Below are 19,230 nucleotides of genomic sequence, written 5' to 3'. Positions count from 1 at the left end.
CAGAATGTATCTCCTCAGGAACAGACTTACAGTGACTCTTATAAAGTTTCCTGTCTGTGTTACGGTGCTTATTACATGTTCCATCTCCAGAGCTTTACAACACAGCGCTTCCTGGTGTATGATGCAGTGATACACCGTCAGCTCACCTGCACAGTTCTCCCGCTGCATCTTCTCCCTCATCCTGCACTATTCCGCTCTTTTCATCACATCGCAGGTGCTCCGTCTTTCGTCAGTCCCGTCAGTTCGTCCCGGGGCAGTTTCATTTCATTCACACATTTAGATACTTCTTCAAATATGTATTTTCCCGTGGTTGTGCCATGCAGTGATTTAATTACTAAAACCGGCGGGCCAGTTATGATAGAAAAATGATATTTTCTTGAGGGCCGGATATAATTGTGGCCTTGAGTTTGACACCCGCGCAGTAGACACAGAAACAGACAATGGTAGGGGAAACACTGATAGCACTTTTAGTACTCGGAGACGTGATATTCTTACAACTCAATTTTATTAAATATATGGCTCTCAAGGAAATACATTTAAAATTATTTGGCTTTTATGGCTCTCCCAGCCAAAAAGGTTCCCGACCCCTGGTCTACAGCTACGCTCGAGGCTCCGTGAGGCTCTACTGAGACACAGAAGAACTAAATACTAATGCATACACAAAGTAGTAAAATGTTTCTGACAATCAGCCATTTTATTTTCTGTCCTTTACTGCAGCTGCTGTTGAGTCCGAACCTCAGAGTCCAACAGAGAGTCCAACAGAGAGTCTAACAGAGAGTCCAACAGAGAGTCCAACAGAGAGACCAACAGAGAGTCCAACAGAGAGTCTAACAGAGAGTCCAACAGAGAGTCCAACAGAGAGTCTAACAGAGAGACTAACAGAGAGTCCAACAGAGAGTCTAACAGAGAGTCCAACAGAGAGTCCAACAGAGAGTCCAACAGAGAGTCCAACAGAGAGTCCAACAGAGAGTCCAACAGAGAGTCCAACAGAGAGTCTAACAGAGAGTCCAACAGAGAGTCCAACAGAGAGTCTAACAGAGAGTCCAACAGAGAGTCTAACAGAGAGTCCAACAGAGAGTCCAACAGAGAGTCGGGGAAGGATCGGGATCTATGTTGTACTGACAGCAGCTCTACTGACAGCAGTTCTACTGACAGCAGCTCTACTGACAGCAGCTCTACACCGTTCCTCTCTCTGCTTTGTCCCCAAAGTTTGTTTTTCTAAACCTACTGATGAGAAAGGAAACATCTATGAAGCTGCACAGACGTCGAGTTCCTCAGAGAGACGAGTCATCAGGATAACGTGACTCCGTCAGGAGTCCATTGAGCATAAAGTGATAAAACAAGAGACAGATTCTCCAACATCTGTATTAAGAGTCAGAAAAATACTTGCGGAGTGAAATGTGTATTTATATGAATCAGTCTGGATAAAAAAACCCCAGCAGATTAATTAATTATATTAACCTCCCCATTGAGGTCAGGACAGCAGACAGTCTTCACATCTTCCGCCGCAGACACCTGTTCTGACTGCACCTCGGCCAATGAAGAAAAACCCCAAAAAAACAGTTCTTTGTATGTTGCACTCTTGTTTGGCTTATTTAAGCTCTTGTTCTGCAGGGTTGTACTAGGTTGTTCTAGGATTGTACCTATTTGAAGCTGATGTACCTGCAGGATTCTTGCTGTTCAGAGTTGTATCCTCATGATTGTTTGCACTTTTTGTCTCTTTGGTCAAAAGCGTCAACTAAATGAACAGTAATGTTATATGTTAATACTACTGAAATGTACAGTTTTTGTACATCTGCAAATACATTGTAGTAGGTATTATGTGTATGTATGTATTTATATATGTATGTATATATTTCTGTATATATTGTAAATAAATCCCTTGTTCTATTGGAGAAGTGGCTCTGACTCTTCTGTGTGTAAATACTTTAATATCAGAAGTTGTGAGGATCAAAGAGTTCAACAGTATTAATAATAATACACTTTATTAACACTCACACCAGTAACAACATGTTAGCAGGTTGTGTGTACCGTGTAAAGTTACTAGAGTTTAGAAAAACAGACAAGAACAAAATGCACTTTTTATTCCTCGTCTCCATCTAGTGGCCATTAGAGAATCTGCAGCCTCAGAGTTCAGCACGTTAACCTGAGATCCACTGATGGAAAATATGATAAAACATAAGAGAAAACATAGAATATAAGTTTATATTTACAGATATATTATGTGGAGATATTTACAAACATCACAGGAAGCGACTGAGTCCCTGCAGACTTTAATATGAACATTTAATGATCTTATAAAGTGATGAACACATTAATGCAACAATGATTATAATACAATAATGTATATTATTCTGAAATGCACAATGAGTATTTGTACTTCAATAAGATATTGAATTATACACTGTGGTATTGCTACATTTACTTTACCTGGATGACACTTTAACAGCATCTTCACTGAACAACAACTCATAGTTTACTAGTTCACTGTCTTTGCATCAACAGTAGTACCACAGTACATCTGATGAGTCAGCAGCATCTCCAGTGTTTTTGGATTCCTCTCCATCACGTGTAGAGAACGTTACAGCCCGGCAGCGTTCTCCAACTGAAGACTCCTCACACCTCGTGCGGGCTCTCCTTCTTCTGAGTGTGGAGTGCAGTGTATGATGAAGTGCAGCGGCAGTAGGCCAGTACAGCTACTGCTGAGGCTGCTGTCAGTCCCAGAACAACGTAGAAGCAGCTTCTCCTGCGGCTCGCTGCTGCTGCTGGTATCATCGCTGTTGGTGTCACAGTTGTGGGCTCATCAACAGCTGCTGTGAAGAACATTTAAAGTGTAAATGTCATTTATCCATCATCATTTTATTTATTATGAATGAGCCCACATTAGTGCTACTGTATCAGCCGACAGCTCCAACCTTGAGTGGACTCACCAGTGATGTTGAGTGAGAACTGTTTGACCTTCCTGCCGGATCCGGTGGCCATCCTGCAGAGGTACTGACCCGAGTCATCCGCCCTGACTCTGGACAGGTGCAGCCGGACACTTCCTGTCCTCAGAGCCTCTCTGTCACACTGCACCCGGCCTGCAAACTGCTGGTTCTGAGACTCATACACATGGTGGTCCATGTGATAGAAAACCTTCAGTCCTAACACTGTCAAGCAGTGCAACTTCAGTGAGGAGATGGAAATGTTGGCTTTGGACGAGAAGCTCCATTCCACCGTCACGTTATTGTCCTCCTCTGCCTGAAACTTCAGAGGCTCAGACATCCCTGAGAGGAAGAGGAGGAGAGAGAAGAGTGTTCAAAGTGTTCATTCATAAGACTCTCATAGTATTTAAGCACTTTAGTTGTTGTTGCAGCAGAACCGTACAATGCATTAGTGTTTAAGTTCTGCAAAGGAATGAGCAGAAAACTGCTGCACACGCCTCTGAGTCATGGGAAGAATGTAGAGCTACAAGTCAACTTAGTAAACTGAGCACATGTGTATCCATCCATCCATCCATCGTCTACCGCTTATCCGGGATCGGGTCGCGGGGGCAGCAGCTCCAGTAAGGAACCCCAATCTTCCCTTCTCCGGGCCACATCCTCCAGCTCCGACTGGGGGATCCTGAGGCGTTCCCAGGCCAGTGAGGAGATATAATCTCTCCACCGAGTCCTGGGTCTTCCCCGGGGTCTCCTCCCAGCTGGACGTGCCTGGAACACCTCCCTAGGGAGGCGCCCAGGTGGCATCCTTACTAGATGCCCGAACCACCTCAACTGGCTCCTTTCAACGTAAAGGAGCAGCGGCTCTACTCCGAGTCTCTCACGGATGGCTGAGCTTCTCACCCTATCTCTAAGGGAGACGCCAGCCACCCGTCTGAGAAAACCCATTTCGGCCGCTTGTACCCGTGATCTCGTTCTTTCGGTCATGACCCAGCCTTCATGACCATAGGTGAGGGTAGGAACGAAGATCGACCGGTATATTGAGAGCTTTGCCTTCTGGCTCAGCTCTCTTTTCGTCACAACGGTGCCGCTAAAGTGACTGTAATACCGCCCCCGCTGCTCCGATTCTCCGGCCAATCTCTCGCTCCATTGTCTCCCTCACTCGCGAACAAGACCCCGAGGTACTTGAACTCCTTCACTTGGGGTAATGGCTAATTCCCTACCCGGAGTAGGCAATCCACCGGTTTCCTGCTGAGAGGCCCCCCATCAGCTTCCAGCTCTGCCTCAACCATAGAGGGCGTGTTAGTCGGATTCAGGAGTTCCTCAAAGTGCTCCTTCCAGCGGCCGATAACCTTCTCAGTTGAAGTCAGCAGGGTCCCACCCCTGCCGTACACAGCTTGGATGGTTCCTCGCTTCCCCCTCCTGAGGTGCCGGATGGTTTTCCAGAAGCATCTTGGTGCCAACCGAAAGTCCTTCTCCATAGCTTCTCCGGAGTCCTCCCGGATAACATAACCCGGAAGGACTCCTTCTTCAGTCGGACGGCTTCCCTGACCACCGGGGTCCACCACGGTGTTCGAGGGTTACCGCCCCTTGAGGCACCTAAGACCTTGAGACCACAGCTCATCACCGCAGCTTCAGCAATAGAGGTTTTGAACATCGCCCACTCAGGTTCAATGCCCCCAACCTCCACAGGGATAGCTGAAAAGCTCCGCCGGAGGTGTGAGTTAAAGATCCCCAGACGTTCCCAGTTCACCCGCACTACCCGTTTGGGTTTACCAGGTCTGTCCAGAGTCTTCCCCCACCCCTTGATCCAACTCACCACCAGATGGTGATCAGTCGACAGCTCCGCCCCTCTCTTCACCCGAGTGTCCAAAACATGCGGCCTCAGATCAGATGATACGATTACGAAATCGATCATTGACCTTTGGCCTAGGGTGCTCTGGTACCACGTGCACTTATGAGCATCCTTATGTTCGAACATGGTGTTTGTTATGGCCATTCCATGACTAGCACAGAAGTCCAACAACAAACGACCGTTCGGGTTTAGATCAGGGAGGCCCTTCCTCCCAATCACGCCTCTCCAGGTGTCTCCATCGTTTCCCACGTGTGCGTTGAAGTCTCCCAGCAAGACTACGGAGTCCCCTACTGGAGCCCCCTGCAGGGCTCCATTCAGGGTCTCCAAGAAGGCCGAATACTCAGAACTGCGGTTCGGGGCATAGGCACAAACAACAGTCAGAGTTTTCCCCCCCATAACCCGAAGGCGTAGGGAGGCGACCCTCTCGTCCACCGGGATAAACTCCAACGTGTTGTATGTAGAACATGTGTATGTAGAATATATATTTATATATATATATGTTGAGCAACATCATCTGGCCTCTATATGTGGCAGCAGCTCCACTGGCAGTAGAAACTCCTCTCTACACATGAGACCTTCACAAAGTCTTCACACTTTCATTTACATTCATAGTAGCAGACGTATCAAAGACCGTGAGCCTCATGCATCAAGTGTTTCACATCCTACAGCGTGCCAACGTGTATTTAGGAATGTCAGGGAGTGCTTTATATGTTTTAAGGCCCTGTCACACATATCCGTATGGCAGAAACGTATGCTGGCGTATACGAAATATCGGCAATACGTTGATATAAATTAAGGATAAGTTGTGATCGCTTGAAGGACGCAGACGACACGTCGAACACGCCAGACATACGGCCCTATCACACAGCTCCGTACGGCAGAAACATGCCGGCGTTTATGAAAAGTAGCTCAACATGTGTCAGAGTCCAAATACGTCCAACTTTTCCACAGCGGTGTTGTAGCTGACGTATACATAACGTATACATGACGCATGTCAAACATTGATAGCTTGTCACTTACTTATTTAAAACGTATCAGAGCGTCTGGACAACGGAGCTGGTGCTGGAGAACGGCTAACATGCTGAACGCTAGCTGTACTGTAGAAACACGTTTAATAAGTTACTCCGTCGTCAGGCATCATCTTAACATCGGGTAGGAATAGGTTACCCACTCGTTACCAATACATTGGCTGTAGGATTCACCGTCAGCCGACGTAGCCTATATCTAAAGTACCTCTAACGTAGTCACGTAGGTATTCAGTATTCACGTATGTCTAACGTAACGTAACTTATGTGTAACGTCTGCATATCTTATGAAGCACACGTTGGGTACGTCCGGAAATTTTGAACATGCTCAAAACATTTTCACGGCCTTAGCGTTCAACAACGCACCCCAGCGTAACACAGCAAGCTCTTAACGAATACTACTTATACCTTATATCAACGTACACCAGCGTGTTGCCGATATTTTGTATACGCCATATTGTTGTATATCTTATGCATTCGTTGGGCACTCGTCTGATACATTTTGTATAAGTCAGTGATACGATATCAATAGGTTAGACATGCGTATCTGTATATGTTCACTTTTCCGATCCGATGAAAAGTTGGACGTATTTGGACTCTGACAAATGTTCATATACGCCAGCATACGTTTCTATCATACGGAGATGTGTGACAGGGCCTTTAAGTACAGCAGTAGAGTGAAAATGCAATGTAAGATGATAATGCACTTCTTCTACTGGCTGTTTCTGTAAGGGGGTTTCTGCAGACACAAGAGTCTGCACACACAAGTCTGCACACACACTAGAGTCTGCACAGACACTAGAGTCTGCACACACACTAGAGTCTGCACACACACTAGAGTCTGCACACACACTAGAGTCTGCACAGACACTAGAGTCTGCACACACACTAGAGTCTGCACACACACTAGAGTCTGCACACACACTAGAGTCTGCACAGACACTAGAGTCTGCACACACACTAGAGTCTGCACACACACTAGAGTCTGCACACACACTAGAGTCTGCACAGACACTAGTGTCTACACACACTAGTACACTAGAGTCTACACACACACTAGAGTCTACACACACTAGAGTCTGCACACACACTAGAGTCTGCACACACAAGTCTGCACACACTAGAGTCTACACACACATTAGAGTCTACACACACACTAGAGTCTGCACACACTAGAGTCTGCACAGACACTAGAGTCTGCACACACAAGAGTCTGTACACACACAAGTCTGCACACACTAGAGTCTGCACACACACGAGTCTGCACACACACGAGTCTGCACACACTAGAGTCTGCACACACTAGAGTCTGCACACACTAGAGTCTGCACACACACGAGTCTGCACACACTAGAGTCTGCACACACACGAGTCTGCACACACTAGAGTCTACACACACACTAGAGTCTACACACACACTAGAGTCTACACACACACACTAGAGTCTGCACACACACGAGTCTGCACACACACGAGTCTGCACACACACGAGTCTGCACACACACACTAGAGTCTGCACACACACTAGAGTCTGCACACACACTAGAGTCTGCACACACACGAGTCTGCACACACTAGAGTCTACACACACACTAGAGTCTACACACACACTAGAGTCTACACACACACTAGAGTCTACACACACACACTAACTAGAGTCTGCACACACACGAGTCTGCACACACACGAGTCTGCACACACTAGAGTCTGCACACACACACTAGAGTCTGCACACACTAGAGTCTACACACACACTAGAGTCTACACACACACACTAGAGTCTGCACACACACGAGTCTGCACACACTAGAGTCTGCACACACTAGAGTCTGCACACACTAGAGTCTGCACACACACTAGAGTCTGCACACACTAGAGTCTGCACACACACGAGTCTGCACACACTAGAGTCTACACACACACTAGAGTCTACACACACACTAGAGTCTACACACACACTAGAGTCTACACACACACACTAGAGTCTGCACACACACGAGTCTGCACACACACAAGTCTGCACACACTAGAGTCTGCACACACACACTAGAGTCTGCACACACACTAGAGTCTGCACACACACTAGAGTCTGCACACACACGAGTCTGCACACACTAGAGTCTACACACACACTAGAGTCTACACACACACTAGAGTCTACACACACACTAGAGTCTACACACACACACTAGAGTCTGCACACACACGAGTCTGCACACACACGAGTCTGCACACACTAGAGTCTGCACACACACACTAGAGTCTGCACACACTAGAGTCTACACACACACTAGAGTCTACACACACACACTAGAGTCTGCACACACACAAGTCTGCACACACTAGAGTCTGCACACACTAGAGTCTGCACACACACTAGAGTCTGCACACACACGAGTCTGCACACAAGTGAACTGATGTCGGCAGAACAAAGAGGAAGCAGTGCTGCGTGTGGAGAAAGGGAGGGATAATAAAGTCTGTCACACATGTCCTGACTCACAGCTTAAACTCATTCATGTATTGCTCATCTACATCTACTATAAATCACTTTCATACAAATATGGACGAGAGTAAGTGAGTACATTAAATGAATCATCCTCTGGAGAACATATTGTGAACCAGAGTGGTGGACGGACCAACAGACTGAAATTACACTCCCTAAAGAAAACTGGAGCTCAGTGTCTTGTGAAATCAGAAAATATATTAATGAGGTTTTTATGAACATTTCTCTTTGCATAGAATAAAGTGAAGGTGCAAACTAACCATAGACACAGCAGGTCAGGCTGAGGAGCAGCAGCATCCTGCAGATCATCTTCTCCCTGTGAGGAGACAGAGGGGAAGAGTCATGTGATGGCATTCAATAATACACAAGACCACACAGCTGACATTTACTGGACCCACACATTCTCACTTGGAGAGTTCTCTTCCTGCCTTGTGGTTAGGAAATGTCCCCCTGCACATCCTGCAGCTCTGCACACAGCCCTCTGAGTTCCTACACTTTACTGTCCTCTCAGAGTCACATACTACATTCACACATGAGATGCATGTTTGTTCCTCACCAGCAGAGTCCCTTCTCCTCAGTGCAAACTCATCCTCAGCCCGTCAATAAGTTCCAAGTTGAGCTTCCCCTCAGTCTTTACTTTGATAATATATCTGCACAAAGGCGTGTCTGCTGCAGTCCCTCCCACTTCCTCCTGCCCGTGCCTTTGTCTGCACCAATCATGTGGCTGAACAGCCTATCAGCAGGTTAAACTCTCCTCCCTAAATGAAGCTGAGCGGTCTGACTCTTTTACTCAGCATGATTCACATGTGCGACATCTGCGCAGGTGGTTTCTAAGCAGTACTTTCCAAGTTTGAGCTTAGATGTAAGAATAATAAACCTTATGCACTCAACAAAATATATTCTTATACATGGAGATCAACTATAGTGACATAAATATGATGCAACCTACGCAATGTGTTGTGGAACATATGTTATCATACAGAAAGGGTTCTTCTACTGAAAGAGATTCAATCAGAAGTTTGCATAATTTAGTTTCTAAAAAAAAACCTATTATTTAAAATAAAGTAAAATGATTGAAAAATATAGAAATCCACATGAAGATAAACTCTTTAAAGCCACGACCTGCTGCGAGCCTGTGAGAGAGAACAACAGAGAACTCTCTCAGGTGAGACGTCTGTGCAGCGCAGCAGCAGATGATGAACCACGAGGGGATTTAAAGCCTCATGAAGCCTCTGAAGAGTCAGAGTGACTCAGCACGTAAAGATACGCCTGAGGAGGAAAGATAATTACAATAATAAATACTATAAGGATTAAGAACACAGGAGCCGACATACAGTAGCTCCTTTCTTCTCATCTTAACACTTCTATAATGTGTTAATGTAACATCTACTTTACAGATTTATTTTCTAAGATTTAAGGCACCACCGTGACGGATAACCAATAAATAATTAAACAAAAGAAACGGATAAATGAAGCAAAAAAATAAATGGAGTAATACAGAAAATATAGAGCGTGCTCTAAGAATCAAAAAGAATAAAAGCTAACGTAGAAAATACACACGTCTGTTCACAATATGTTTATGGATCCAGACGGAGGAACATAAAAAATATATCAAAGGGCAAGTGTGTGTGTATGTGTGTGTGTGTGTGTGTGTGTGTGTGTGTGTGTGTGTGTGTGTGTGTGTGTGTTGGTGCATGTCTAGCATTTCTCCTTCTCCGTGATACAGCCCGTCAGCGAGCTCTCGATGGTTCCTCTGTAGAAGTTTGTGAGGATGCTGGTGTTCATGCCAAACTTCCTCAGTCTTCTCAGGAAATAGAGCCGCTGACGAGCTTTCTTGGTCACTGTGTTTGTGTGGAGTGTCCAGGAGAGATCCTCAGTGATGTGCACACCGAAGAACTTAAAGCTGCTGACCCTTTCAACCTCAGTATCACCGACATGGATGGGGAGGTGTCCACTCCCCTTCTGTCTCCTGTAGTCCACGATCATATCTTTAGTCTTGCTGACGTCAAGAGAGAGGTTATTTTCCTGACACCAGCACACAGCCTTGTGGTGCACCTGTGTTCGGTGTCAGCGAGGTAGAGGTGTGGCTGCCGATTCTCACCACCTGGGGCCATCCTGTCAGGATGTTGAGTATCCAGCTGCAGATGGAGGCCTCAAGTCCAAGATCAGCGAGTTTAGTGATGAGATTAGAGTGAATAATAGTGTTAAATGTGGGCCGCGACAGTTCCCCCGTTCCTGCTGTCGAGCCGCGGCAGCCCACCGTTCCCACTGCTGCCGAACCTCTGCATACCTAAGTTCCCGCTGCTGCCTTTCGAGACCCCAGCTGTCCCCCAGGCGCCTCTCGAGACCCCAGCTGTCCCCCTGCCGCCTCACGAGACCCCAGCTGTCCCCCTGTCGCCTCTCGAGACCCCAGCTGTCCCCCTGCCGCCTCTCGAGACCCCAGCTGTCCTCCTGCCGCCTCTCGAGACCCCAGCTGTCCCCCTGCCGCCTCTCGAGACCCAACTGTCCCTGTGCCGCCTCTCGACACCCCAGCTGTCTCCCTGCCGCCTCTCGAGACCCCAGCGCTCCCCTCGCCTCTCGAGACGCCAGCTGTCCCCCTGCCGCCTCTCGAGACCCCAGCTGTCCTCCTGCCGCCTCTCGAGACCCCAGCTGTCTCCCTGCCGCCTCTCGAGACCCCAGCGCTCGCCTCGCCTCTCGAGACGCCAGCGCTCCCCTGACTCTCAAACCCCAGTGACTCCGGCCCGGCCTCTCCGCTGGCCGCCAGCCCGGACTCTCCACCGGCCTCCAGCCGGTCCTCCTGCCCGTCCTCCAACATGGCCTCCTGAGCGGCTCCGCCCGCCTCCAGCCCAGCCTCATGACCGGCACTGCCCACCTCCAGCTCGGGACAGAGGCCTGAGGTACCCCGGTGGTGAGTTGACAAGGGTCCGACAGAGCCCCTCTCCAAGTCCTTTAGGTAGGATTCGATCAGGGAGAGAGCAGAGCCTGAGACTCCCAGGTCTTGGAGGATGTAGAGGAGGATCTGGTGGTTCACTGTGTCAAACGCAGCAGAAAGGTCCAGAAGGATGACAACAGAGGAGAGGGAGGCTGCTCTAGCAGCGTGAAGTTCCTCAGTGACACCGAGGAGGGCAGTCTCAGTTGTCTCAGTGTCCTGCCTTGAAAACAGATTGGTTCGGATCGAGAAGGTCCGCAGTTCTCATGGACTGCTGCCAGGTGTTACACAGGTACGTTGACACTCACATTTCACTTCATGTATCTGCTGTCCTGTCCCGGTCTCTTCTGTGACCTTTGGATCCCTTCAGTTAGTTGTTTGGAGGAATCAGGTTTCTCTTCTCTTCTTGAACTGTCTCTGCACAAAGACGAGTGAGAACAAGTTGTACTTCACCTTCAGAGGTGAAGTGTGTGTGTGGTTGATGAAGGTAGAGGGAGATTCATGGAGAGATGTGTTGCTTCCAAACTGTCTTGTGCTTTATTTAAAACTCACTTCATGTTTTCTTCTGACGTTAAGATGAAATGATCAATATGTTATTTACACTATTCTTTCACAGGTGAACAACCTTCATATGTCTGCATGTTTATTCATCTATTTTATTTAGTTCTTTGAGAGGAGGAGAAAGAGCAGGAGGAGCAGGAGGAGGAGGAGGAGGAGCAGGAGGAGGAGGAAGAGGAAGAGGAGGAGGAGGAGGAGCCCTTTCTAGTCCTTCAGTTAAAAACAATCATAAGAACTGAAATGGCGCCACCTGGTGACAGAAACACCTTCCTGATCCTGCATCTATTAAACCTTGTTGTCCTCCTCACACTCTCCTCGTGCTGCTCACCTTCAACCAGAGCCTGAATAGTCTGGTCTTTGAAGAGTAAAATTAGGTGCTACCCGGAAAAAAATGGTATAAAGCTGGTTTTGGTGTCAAACAACGCAGAATTCTGAGTAGAACAAAATATCTAAAATCCGAAAAAATCCCATTTGGGGAATTTCTTTTATATGTATTTGAATTAAAAAAGATTCCGGCATTAGTACGTTAGTGTGGGGCATAACATTTTTTCATCAATATAAGTGTACTTTTAATGAAATGTTTTCTGTCTCTGAGCGGATCTAAATTACTTTGCTACTCATTTAAAATGATCATCGAATACTCATTAAACGTAATGTAGGTATCGCTAGTTTTCGTCAGCAAAACTACAATGGGCTGCCTGTGTTTTAGGTACAAAGGCCTGGTTACTGTCACGGTCCCATCTGTATCCCTACAGTATGTGTGTAGGGATATATATGTATGTGTGTGTGTGTGTGTGTGTGTGTGAGTGTGTGTGTATGTGGCATGGGCGCGGCCAAAGACTTCAGCAGCTGATCTCATTCAACCCATCAACTCTAATCTGCTCACCTGTCTACAATCATCTCATCCCAGCACAGTTTATCTACCCCGGTCTTCCAGCCACTCATCGCCAGATTGTTGTTTCTACTACCCTGGTAGCGTAGATCTCGACCCCTCAGTATAGACACTATCTGAGTTTACTTTGCATTTTATGTATAACTTGTTGTCTTGCTCTTTCCAGGATCACTGCATAACTTGTCGCTCAACTCCTGTTTGCCCGTCCGCCTTCCTGCTTTACCATTTTTCTCTCACCATCTGCCTGCTGGAGAGTATTGCATAAATAAACTATTTAAACTTACTCCGTTTCCAGAGTCTAGTGTTCTGCGCCTGGGTCTCCTCTGGACGTACCCATAACAGTTACGAGTGCATATAAAAAATGGCGTCCCGTTCAGAGAGTCATCCACGTTTGGCAAGTTGGGGCACAATTTATGTGGAATTTCCCGGAAATTTCGTCATCTGTATCCAGGAATCCAGGTTGAAAAACAGAAAGTTCATATCCACCCAAATCATCTGTTTTATTGCCTGATAGCTATTGTACAGACAGAGGAAGACATGGCTCCATACTTTGGCTATGAGCTTACAACAATGCCAACTTCAGTATTCAAGGACAATTTAATGCGTAAAACTGTAAAGGCACAACTAGGAAATGGTGTGCAACTATCAGAGCCATATTTTGAAAGCATGAGATCAACAATGCGCCCCTGTGGCCTTCAACTGGTTTACTCCCTTAAAGGGCCTACGAAATGATAAACATGAATTTCTACTGATGATAGTAAATGCTATTTGTGTTGTAAAATGATGTGTTATTTATGACACAATGATCGCAGTATTAAATAAATCATGATTTAGTATGTCGACCACCGATGTTTACTTTGCCGCTACCTGAAACACCCGACGCCGTGTTCTGACGTCACAAGTACAAAACAGTCCACCAGTTGAATACACAGACATAGACAGGCAGAAGCGGCAGAAGCGGCAGACGTGGCGATGTTGGACTCTGGCTCGGATAATTCGACAGAATCGAGTGACAGTGAGTCGTCAATAGACTTGTTGCACCTTCAAGAAGAGGAGTTTATTGAAGAGGATGCCGGTGTCGTGGATTTAGATCATGCGGGCGAGTTTAACGTGGTGGAAACAGAGCAGCTGGAGACACAGTATTCAAGATGAGGACACAGACGGGAGCGAACATGCGGATGATGAGATCCTGTGCGGCAACAGAACACAGACAGGTATATACATTTGACTATAGTTCATAGAACTTATCAATAAATAGTAAATACATCATAATAAAACGTAACATTATCCTCGATCGTAATTAGTTTGCAAGCTATCGATAGCTTGCTAGCGAGTCGATAGCTTGGTTTCCTTGAATTGTTATGAACCCGACTATCCATCCATCCATCCATCGTCTTCCGCTTATCCGGGATCGACACTCAAAGCCTTCAGCATTTCTGGACGGATCTCATCAACCCCTGCGGCTTTGCCACTGTGGAGTTGTTTGACTACCTCAGTGACTTCCATTAGGGAAATTGACGATGATCCCCCATCAGCTTCCAGCTCTGCCTCTACCATAGAGGGCGTGTTAAAACACTCAAAAACGACTTCATGAAAAAAAGGGAAAGGAAAGGAGAGACCCTGCCCGGAGGAAGCCCGGGGCCCCCGTCTGGAGCCAGGCCCAGAGGGAGGGCCCGACAGCGAGCGCCTGGTGGCCAGGTTTGCCACGGAGCCCGGTCGGGCACAGCCCGAAGAAGCTACGTGGTGCCTCCCATCCATCCATCCTGTGGGCCCACCACTCATGGGAAAAACCGCTGGGGTCGGGTACGCTGTCACACGGGTGGCAGTGATGGTCAGAGACCTCGACGGACCAGACCCGGGCAGCAGAGGCTGGCTCTGGGGACGTGGAACGTCACCTCTCTGTGGGGGAAGGAGCCGGAACTAGTGCGGGAGGTAGATCACTACCAGTTGGATCTGGTGGGGCTTACCTCTACGCACAGTCTTGGCTCTGGAACCGTACTCCTGGATAGGGGTTGGACTCTATTCTTCTCCGGAGTTGCCCAAGGTGTGAGGCGTCGGGACGGGGTGGGGATACTCACTAGCCCCCGGCTGAGCGCCACTATGTTGGAGTTTACCCCGATGGATGAGAGGGTCGCCTCCCTACGCCTTCAGGTTATGGGGAAGAAAACTCTGACTGTTGTTTGTGCCTATGCCCCAAACCGCAGTTCTGAGTATTCAGCCTTCTTGGAGACCCTGAATGGAGCCCTGCAGGGGACTCCAGTAGGGGACTCCGTAGTCTTGCTGGGAGACTTCAACGCACACGGGGGAAACGATGCAGACACCTGGAGAGGCGTGATTGGGAGGAAGGGCCTCCCTGATCTAAACCCGAACGGTCGTTTGTTGTTGGACTTCTGTGCTAGTCATGGAATGGCCATAACAAACACCATGTTCGAACATAAGGATGCTCATAAGTGCACGTGGTACCAGAGCACCCTAGGCCAAAGGTCAATGATCGATTTTGTAATCGTATCATCTGATCTGAGGCCGCATGTTTTGGACACTCGGGTGAAGAGAGGGGCGTAGCTGTCGACTGATCAACATCCGGTGTGAGTTCGATCAAGGGGTGGGAGAAGACTCTGGACAGACCTGGTAAACCCAAACAGGTAGTGCGGGTGAGCTGGGAACGTCTGGAGGAAGCCCCTGTCCTGTCCTGTTCTCCGACTGAAGAAGGAGTCCTTCCGGGTTATGTTATCCGGGAGGACTCCGGAAACAGTTGCAGGGTACCAAAGGACTAGAAGGGAGGCAGCCTCTGCCGTGTCACAGGCAAAGCAGCGGGTGTGGGAGAAGTTCGGAGAAGCTAAGGAGAAGGACTTTCGGTCGGCACCAAGGTGCTTCTGGAAAACCATCCGGCACCTCAGGAGGGGGAAGCGAGGAACCATCCAAGCTGTGTACAGCAAGGGTGGGACCCTGCTGACTTCGACTGAGAAGGTTATCGGCGGGTGGAAGGAGCACTTTGAGGAACTCCTGAATCCGAACCCGACTAGTTGTCCGCAAATTGCTCGATCCCTAAATATTCAATTACTTCTCTACTTGGACACATCGACATCTGTAAAGCTTGATAACTTGATTCTTTCTCAAAGTTTCTGCGGTTGAGGTTCTATCATTGTGTCTGATTCCAAACGTCATTTATTACGAGCTGTATATAAAGCATTAGCTACTAGCTAACAAACAGACTGGAGGACATCGCTGGTTTATAAAGTATAGTCTGTATACTGACCGTCTCACCTGTAGTGCTTACGAGCCTGTCGTCAAACACAGGCATATAAATAGTATGACATTAAGATGACGTTAATATTGGCCTTTTTCTGGATATTGCATATTGTGTACATATCCTCACCACTCTTCTTTTGTACATTTAGGTGTACATGTGAAAACTGTACAATTATGGAAGCAATTGAAGAGCTGCTGCCAAGAAAATCATGGAGGAACTCAATGAATATGAGGGACATGGTGCAAACATAACCTGCATAACAGATCACCCAGGATTCAAATCAAAGTGTCTGGATGTTTGGGTGTTGCAGACAGCCTACCACAGGTATGTGAAGAGAGACAGACAACAAGCAGGTGACCAGCCACGTAATGAGGAAGTTACTTGTGTAATCTGCAGAGCTCAGAAACTTTGATGTCTTTTTGGGAAGTCGAATGGTCACTCTGGCAAAGTTACAGAATACATAGATAAATAAGCAAATAAGGTTGAAGTGATTAACATTGACATAACCATAACGCGTTATCTGCTATTTTAATTCAGCTATTATACAATTTTAATTCTGCTATTTTATCTACTATTTTATACTATGTGAATTTGGCTATTTTTATAATGGTACTTCAGACTCATGTACATCTACACCTTGATTATTGTTCTGTAAATGCTCTTATTCTGTCCTTGTACTAATTGTTATGTTTTTGCTGTGAAGCACTTTGGGCTGCAATTCTTGTATGAAAGGTGCTATACAAATAAAGCTTATAATTAGTATTATTATGTAATATCTAGTATTTTACGGAATGTATCACTATATGGCATACCGCCAGCTGGTGAGATTTTGTTGGGGAATACTTGGTAAGAACAACAGAATGCCATCATGTGCCATTCAAAAGATCTGTGCTACGTTTCCATCTGACAACTACACGTCGTTCAAGTATCAGCACTTTATTAGAATCAATAACAAAACACAATATCAGTTCAGTGATTGAATCTGCTTCTATACAGCACTACAGCATCCCTGTTGTTTGGTTCTTCCACCGACTGCTGAGTGGATCTGGGACTTCCAAAGGTTCCTCATCAACATTGTCTTGGCACAAAGCGTAGAGTCTCGGTCAAGAGTTCAGTAACATTCTCTGCAAAAAATATGTTTTATAATCAAGCATTATATATAATATGTATGTGTGTGTGTATATGTATATGTATATATATATATATATATATATATATATATATATATATATATATATATAATATATATATATTTTACAGTAAACTACAGTATTTGGACATTTATACAGTTATCAGCTCGATAAACTGTAGTCAAAGTTAGATAGAGAAGAGACTCCAATGCATCTGCCGGACATTCACATCTGGAACTGTGGGTAAGAAAGATCTTACATAAAGAGTGTGCTGGGTTTATCTCTGTAAGAACCACCATAAACAAACAAATAGTTTATCAATGAAAACAATACAAATTTAACTTCAAATGTGTGATTTCTACATTAATCTGGACGTTCAAACTACTGGTTACTTATCAACAACACTGATGTACATTAAGAAATATAGATAACTTATAGTAAAATATCATCAATATGACATCAAATCAATTTAACATCAACTTGATGGATTGGCACCAAATGTACAGACATTCATGTTCCCCAGAGGATGCATCACCATGAGCTTCACTTTTATTGTTTCTAGTTAAATGTCTCAACAACATTTAAAGCATTTGAATCCAGAAGATTCTGGGTACCTGTGAGTCAGAGTCCTGGGATTACCTCAACGTGACTCTCAACTTGGAGATGGCAGCCAGCAGCTAACGATGCTAACAGCGCTAACGGTGTGCTGCGGAGAGGGGCGGCCAGTAGCCAGGCTCAGGCGAAACAGTCAATATTACTCCACAATATGTTGACGTATACGGCTGAAGAGACGTTTGCTTTTGTATCAGTAGATAAAACAAAATGAAGAGCGTCCCCATGAGGTTTGTTAGTCTGAGTGACATTTCTCAACAACTACTGGATGGATTGGGAAGTTTAGGACAAACAATCAGGTTTCAAGTCACGTTATCCTGATGACTTGTCTCTGAGGAACTCGACGTCTGTGCAGCTTCAGAGATGTTTCCAAAAAACAACTTAGTAAGCAAACCAGAGAGAGCAACAGACTAGATTTAAGATTTAAGGTTTTGGAGGGATGAAACCCTCTTTTTATTGGTCACACATGCAGAGCACACAGCACACACAGTGACATTTGTTCTCTGCTTTTAACCCATCCTAGTACCAGGAGTCTAGCCTCTTAAGGGGTGGGGGACTTTACTCGAAAATACGAAAAATCCCTACAAACGACATACCCAAAGTATATTATAAGCTGCTCTTCAACCATTTGCACCAGCTGCATGGTTTCGATCTCATTCAAAAGATAACTCTCTTATTGTTCTTGCATAACTGTGAAGAATCACTCCAAGTGCTTCTGGTACTGAGTAATAGTGGTCTGAATATACTGAATGTGAAGAAAATACACTCCGCCTGAAGGTTGTTGTTGAAAAAGATGCCTGAAGATGGTTCAGCTGGTAGGTATGGACTGGAACACACAATAAAAACATAGCACCAAGTGTTATGAAGTACAACTTCCAATTTCAGATAAAAGGGATAAAGACTTAACATATTACACAGGTTTTTATAAGAGCAACACCAGGCGTTCACAAGCTGTGCATTTGGAAATATAATATTTATTGATAAAAAGGCCATAAATAACTATTATATACTAATTATCCCTGCCAGTAGTCATGACACAAAGTTTCTTGTAATATTTTAGTGTTTTTTTTGTATTTTGTAATGAATAAATACAATTATGAATGAAATTACAACATTTGTAAAAATAAAAGCATAAGTACCAGATCTCTAAAGATAGAACAGTTCATTAGCTACACAATAAAAGAGTCCCCGTGAGACTGGACTACTGCAGGCTCCTTCTATGAACAAAAGAAGAGGGCTGGCACTTCCTTATCAAGTTGACACTGATTGGCTTTGATGGCTGTAGATAACGCATGGAAGCTCCGATTGGCTCAGACCAAGTGTCAATCGAATGCCTAACGTCCGCTCTCCACGCGCCCATCAGCTGTTCGGCTGCGCATGCAGACGGACTAACATCTGCTCCGTGTGAAAGAAAAACATCTCACAAATGATTAGCTGATTTCAGAGATTACAACAGCTGTTCATGTGACTACGTTCAAGATGGATATGTTTTACTGGAAACGATGCATGGACATGACAATGAACCCGAAAGTGTTTTTCTTTTTATCATTACTGCCGA

General features: G+C 45.9%; 1 protein-coding gene across 1 annotated transcript; it reads right to left on the bottom strand.

The window, feature by feature from the left end:
- Positions 1-2,569: 2,569 nt before the first annotated feature.
- On the bottom strand, positions 2,570-8,655 carry LOC115023561 (uncharacterized). Its single transcript, XM_029454638.1, has 3 exons — positions 8,562-8,655; positions 2,931-3,266; positions 2,570-2,813 (listed from the first exon to the last, which is right to left on the bottom strand). Exons 1-3 carry the CDS (start codon positions 8,653-8,655, stop codon positions 2,617-2,619), a joined length of 627 nt encoding a protein of 208 aa, XP_029310498.1. The 3' UTR covers positions 2,570-2,616.
- Positions 8,656-19,230: the final 10,575 nt, after the last annotated feature.

Source organism: Cottoperca gobio, chromosome 18 (genome assembly GCF_900634415.1).
Source record: "Cottoperca gobio chromosome 18, fCotGob3.1, whole genome shotgun sequence".
Classification (NCBI taxonomy): domain Eukaryota; kingdom Metazoa; phylum Chordata; class Actinopteri; order Perciformes; family Bovichtidae; genus Cottoperca; species Cottoperca gobio.
Note: the sequence above shows the minus strand (reverse complement) of the source record. Positions and strands in the feature narration are given on the sequence as shown.

Excerpts from the sequence above, each read along its gene's own strand:
- LOC115023561 (XM_029454638.1), bottom strand. The coding sequence starts at position 8,655 with ATGCCATCACATGACTCTTCCCCTCTGTCTCCTCACAGGGAGAAGATG. Across the intron at positions 3,267-8,561 it reads CCTGACCTGCTGTGTCTATG|GGATGTCTGAGCCTCTGAAG; the intron begins GTTAGTTTGCAC and ends TCTTCCTCTCAG. Across the intron at positions 2,814-2,930 it reads GTTCTCACTCAACATCACTG|CAGCTGTTGATGAGCCCACA; the intron begins GTGAGTCCACTC and ends TGTTCTTCACAG.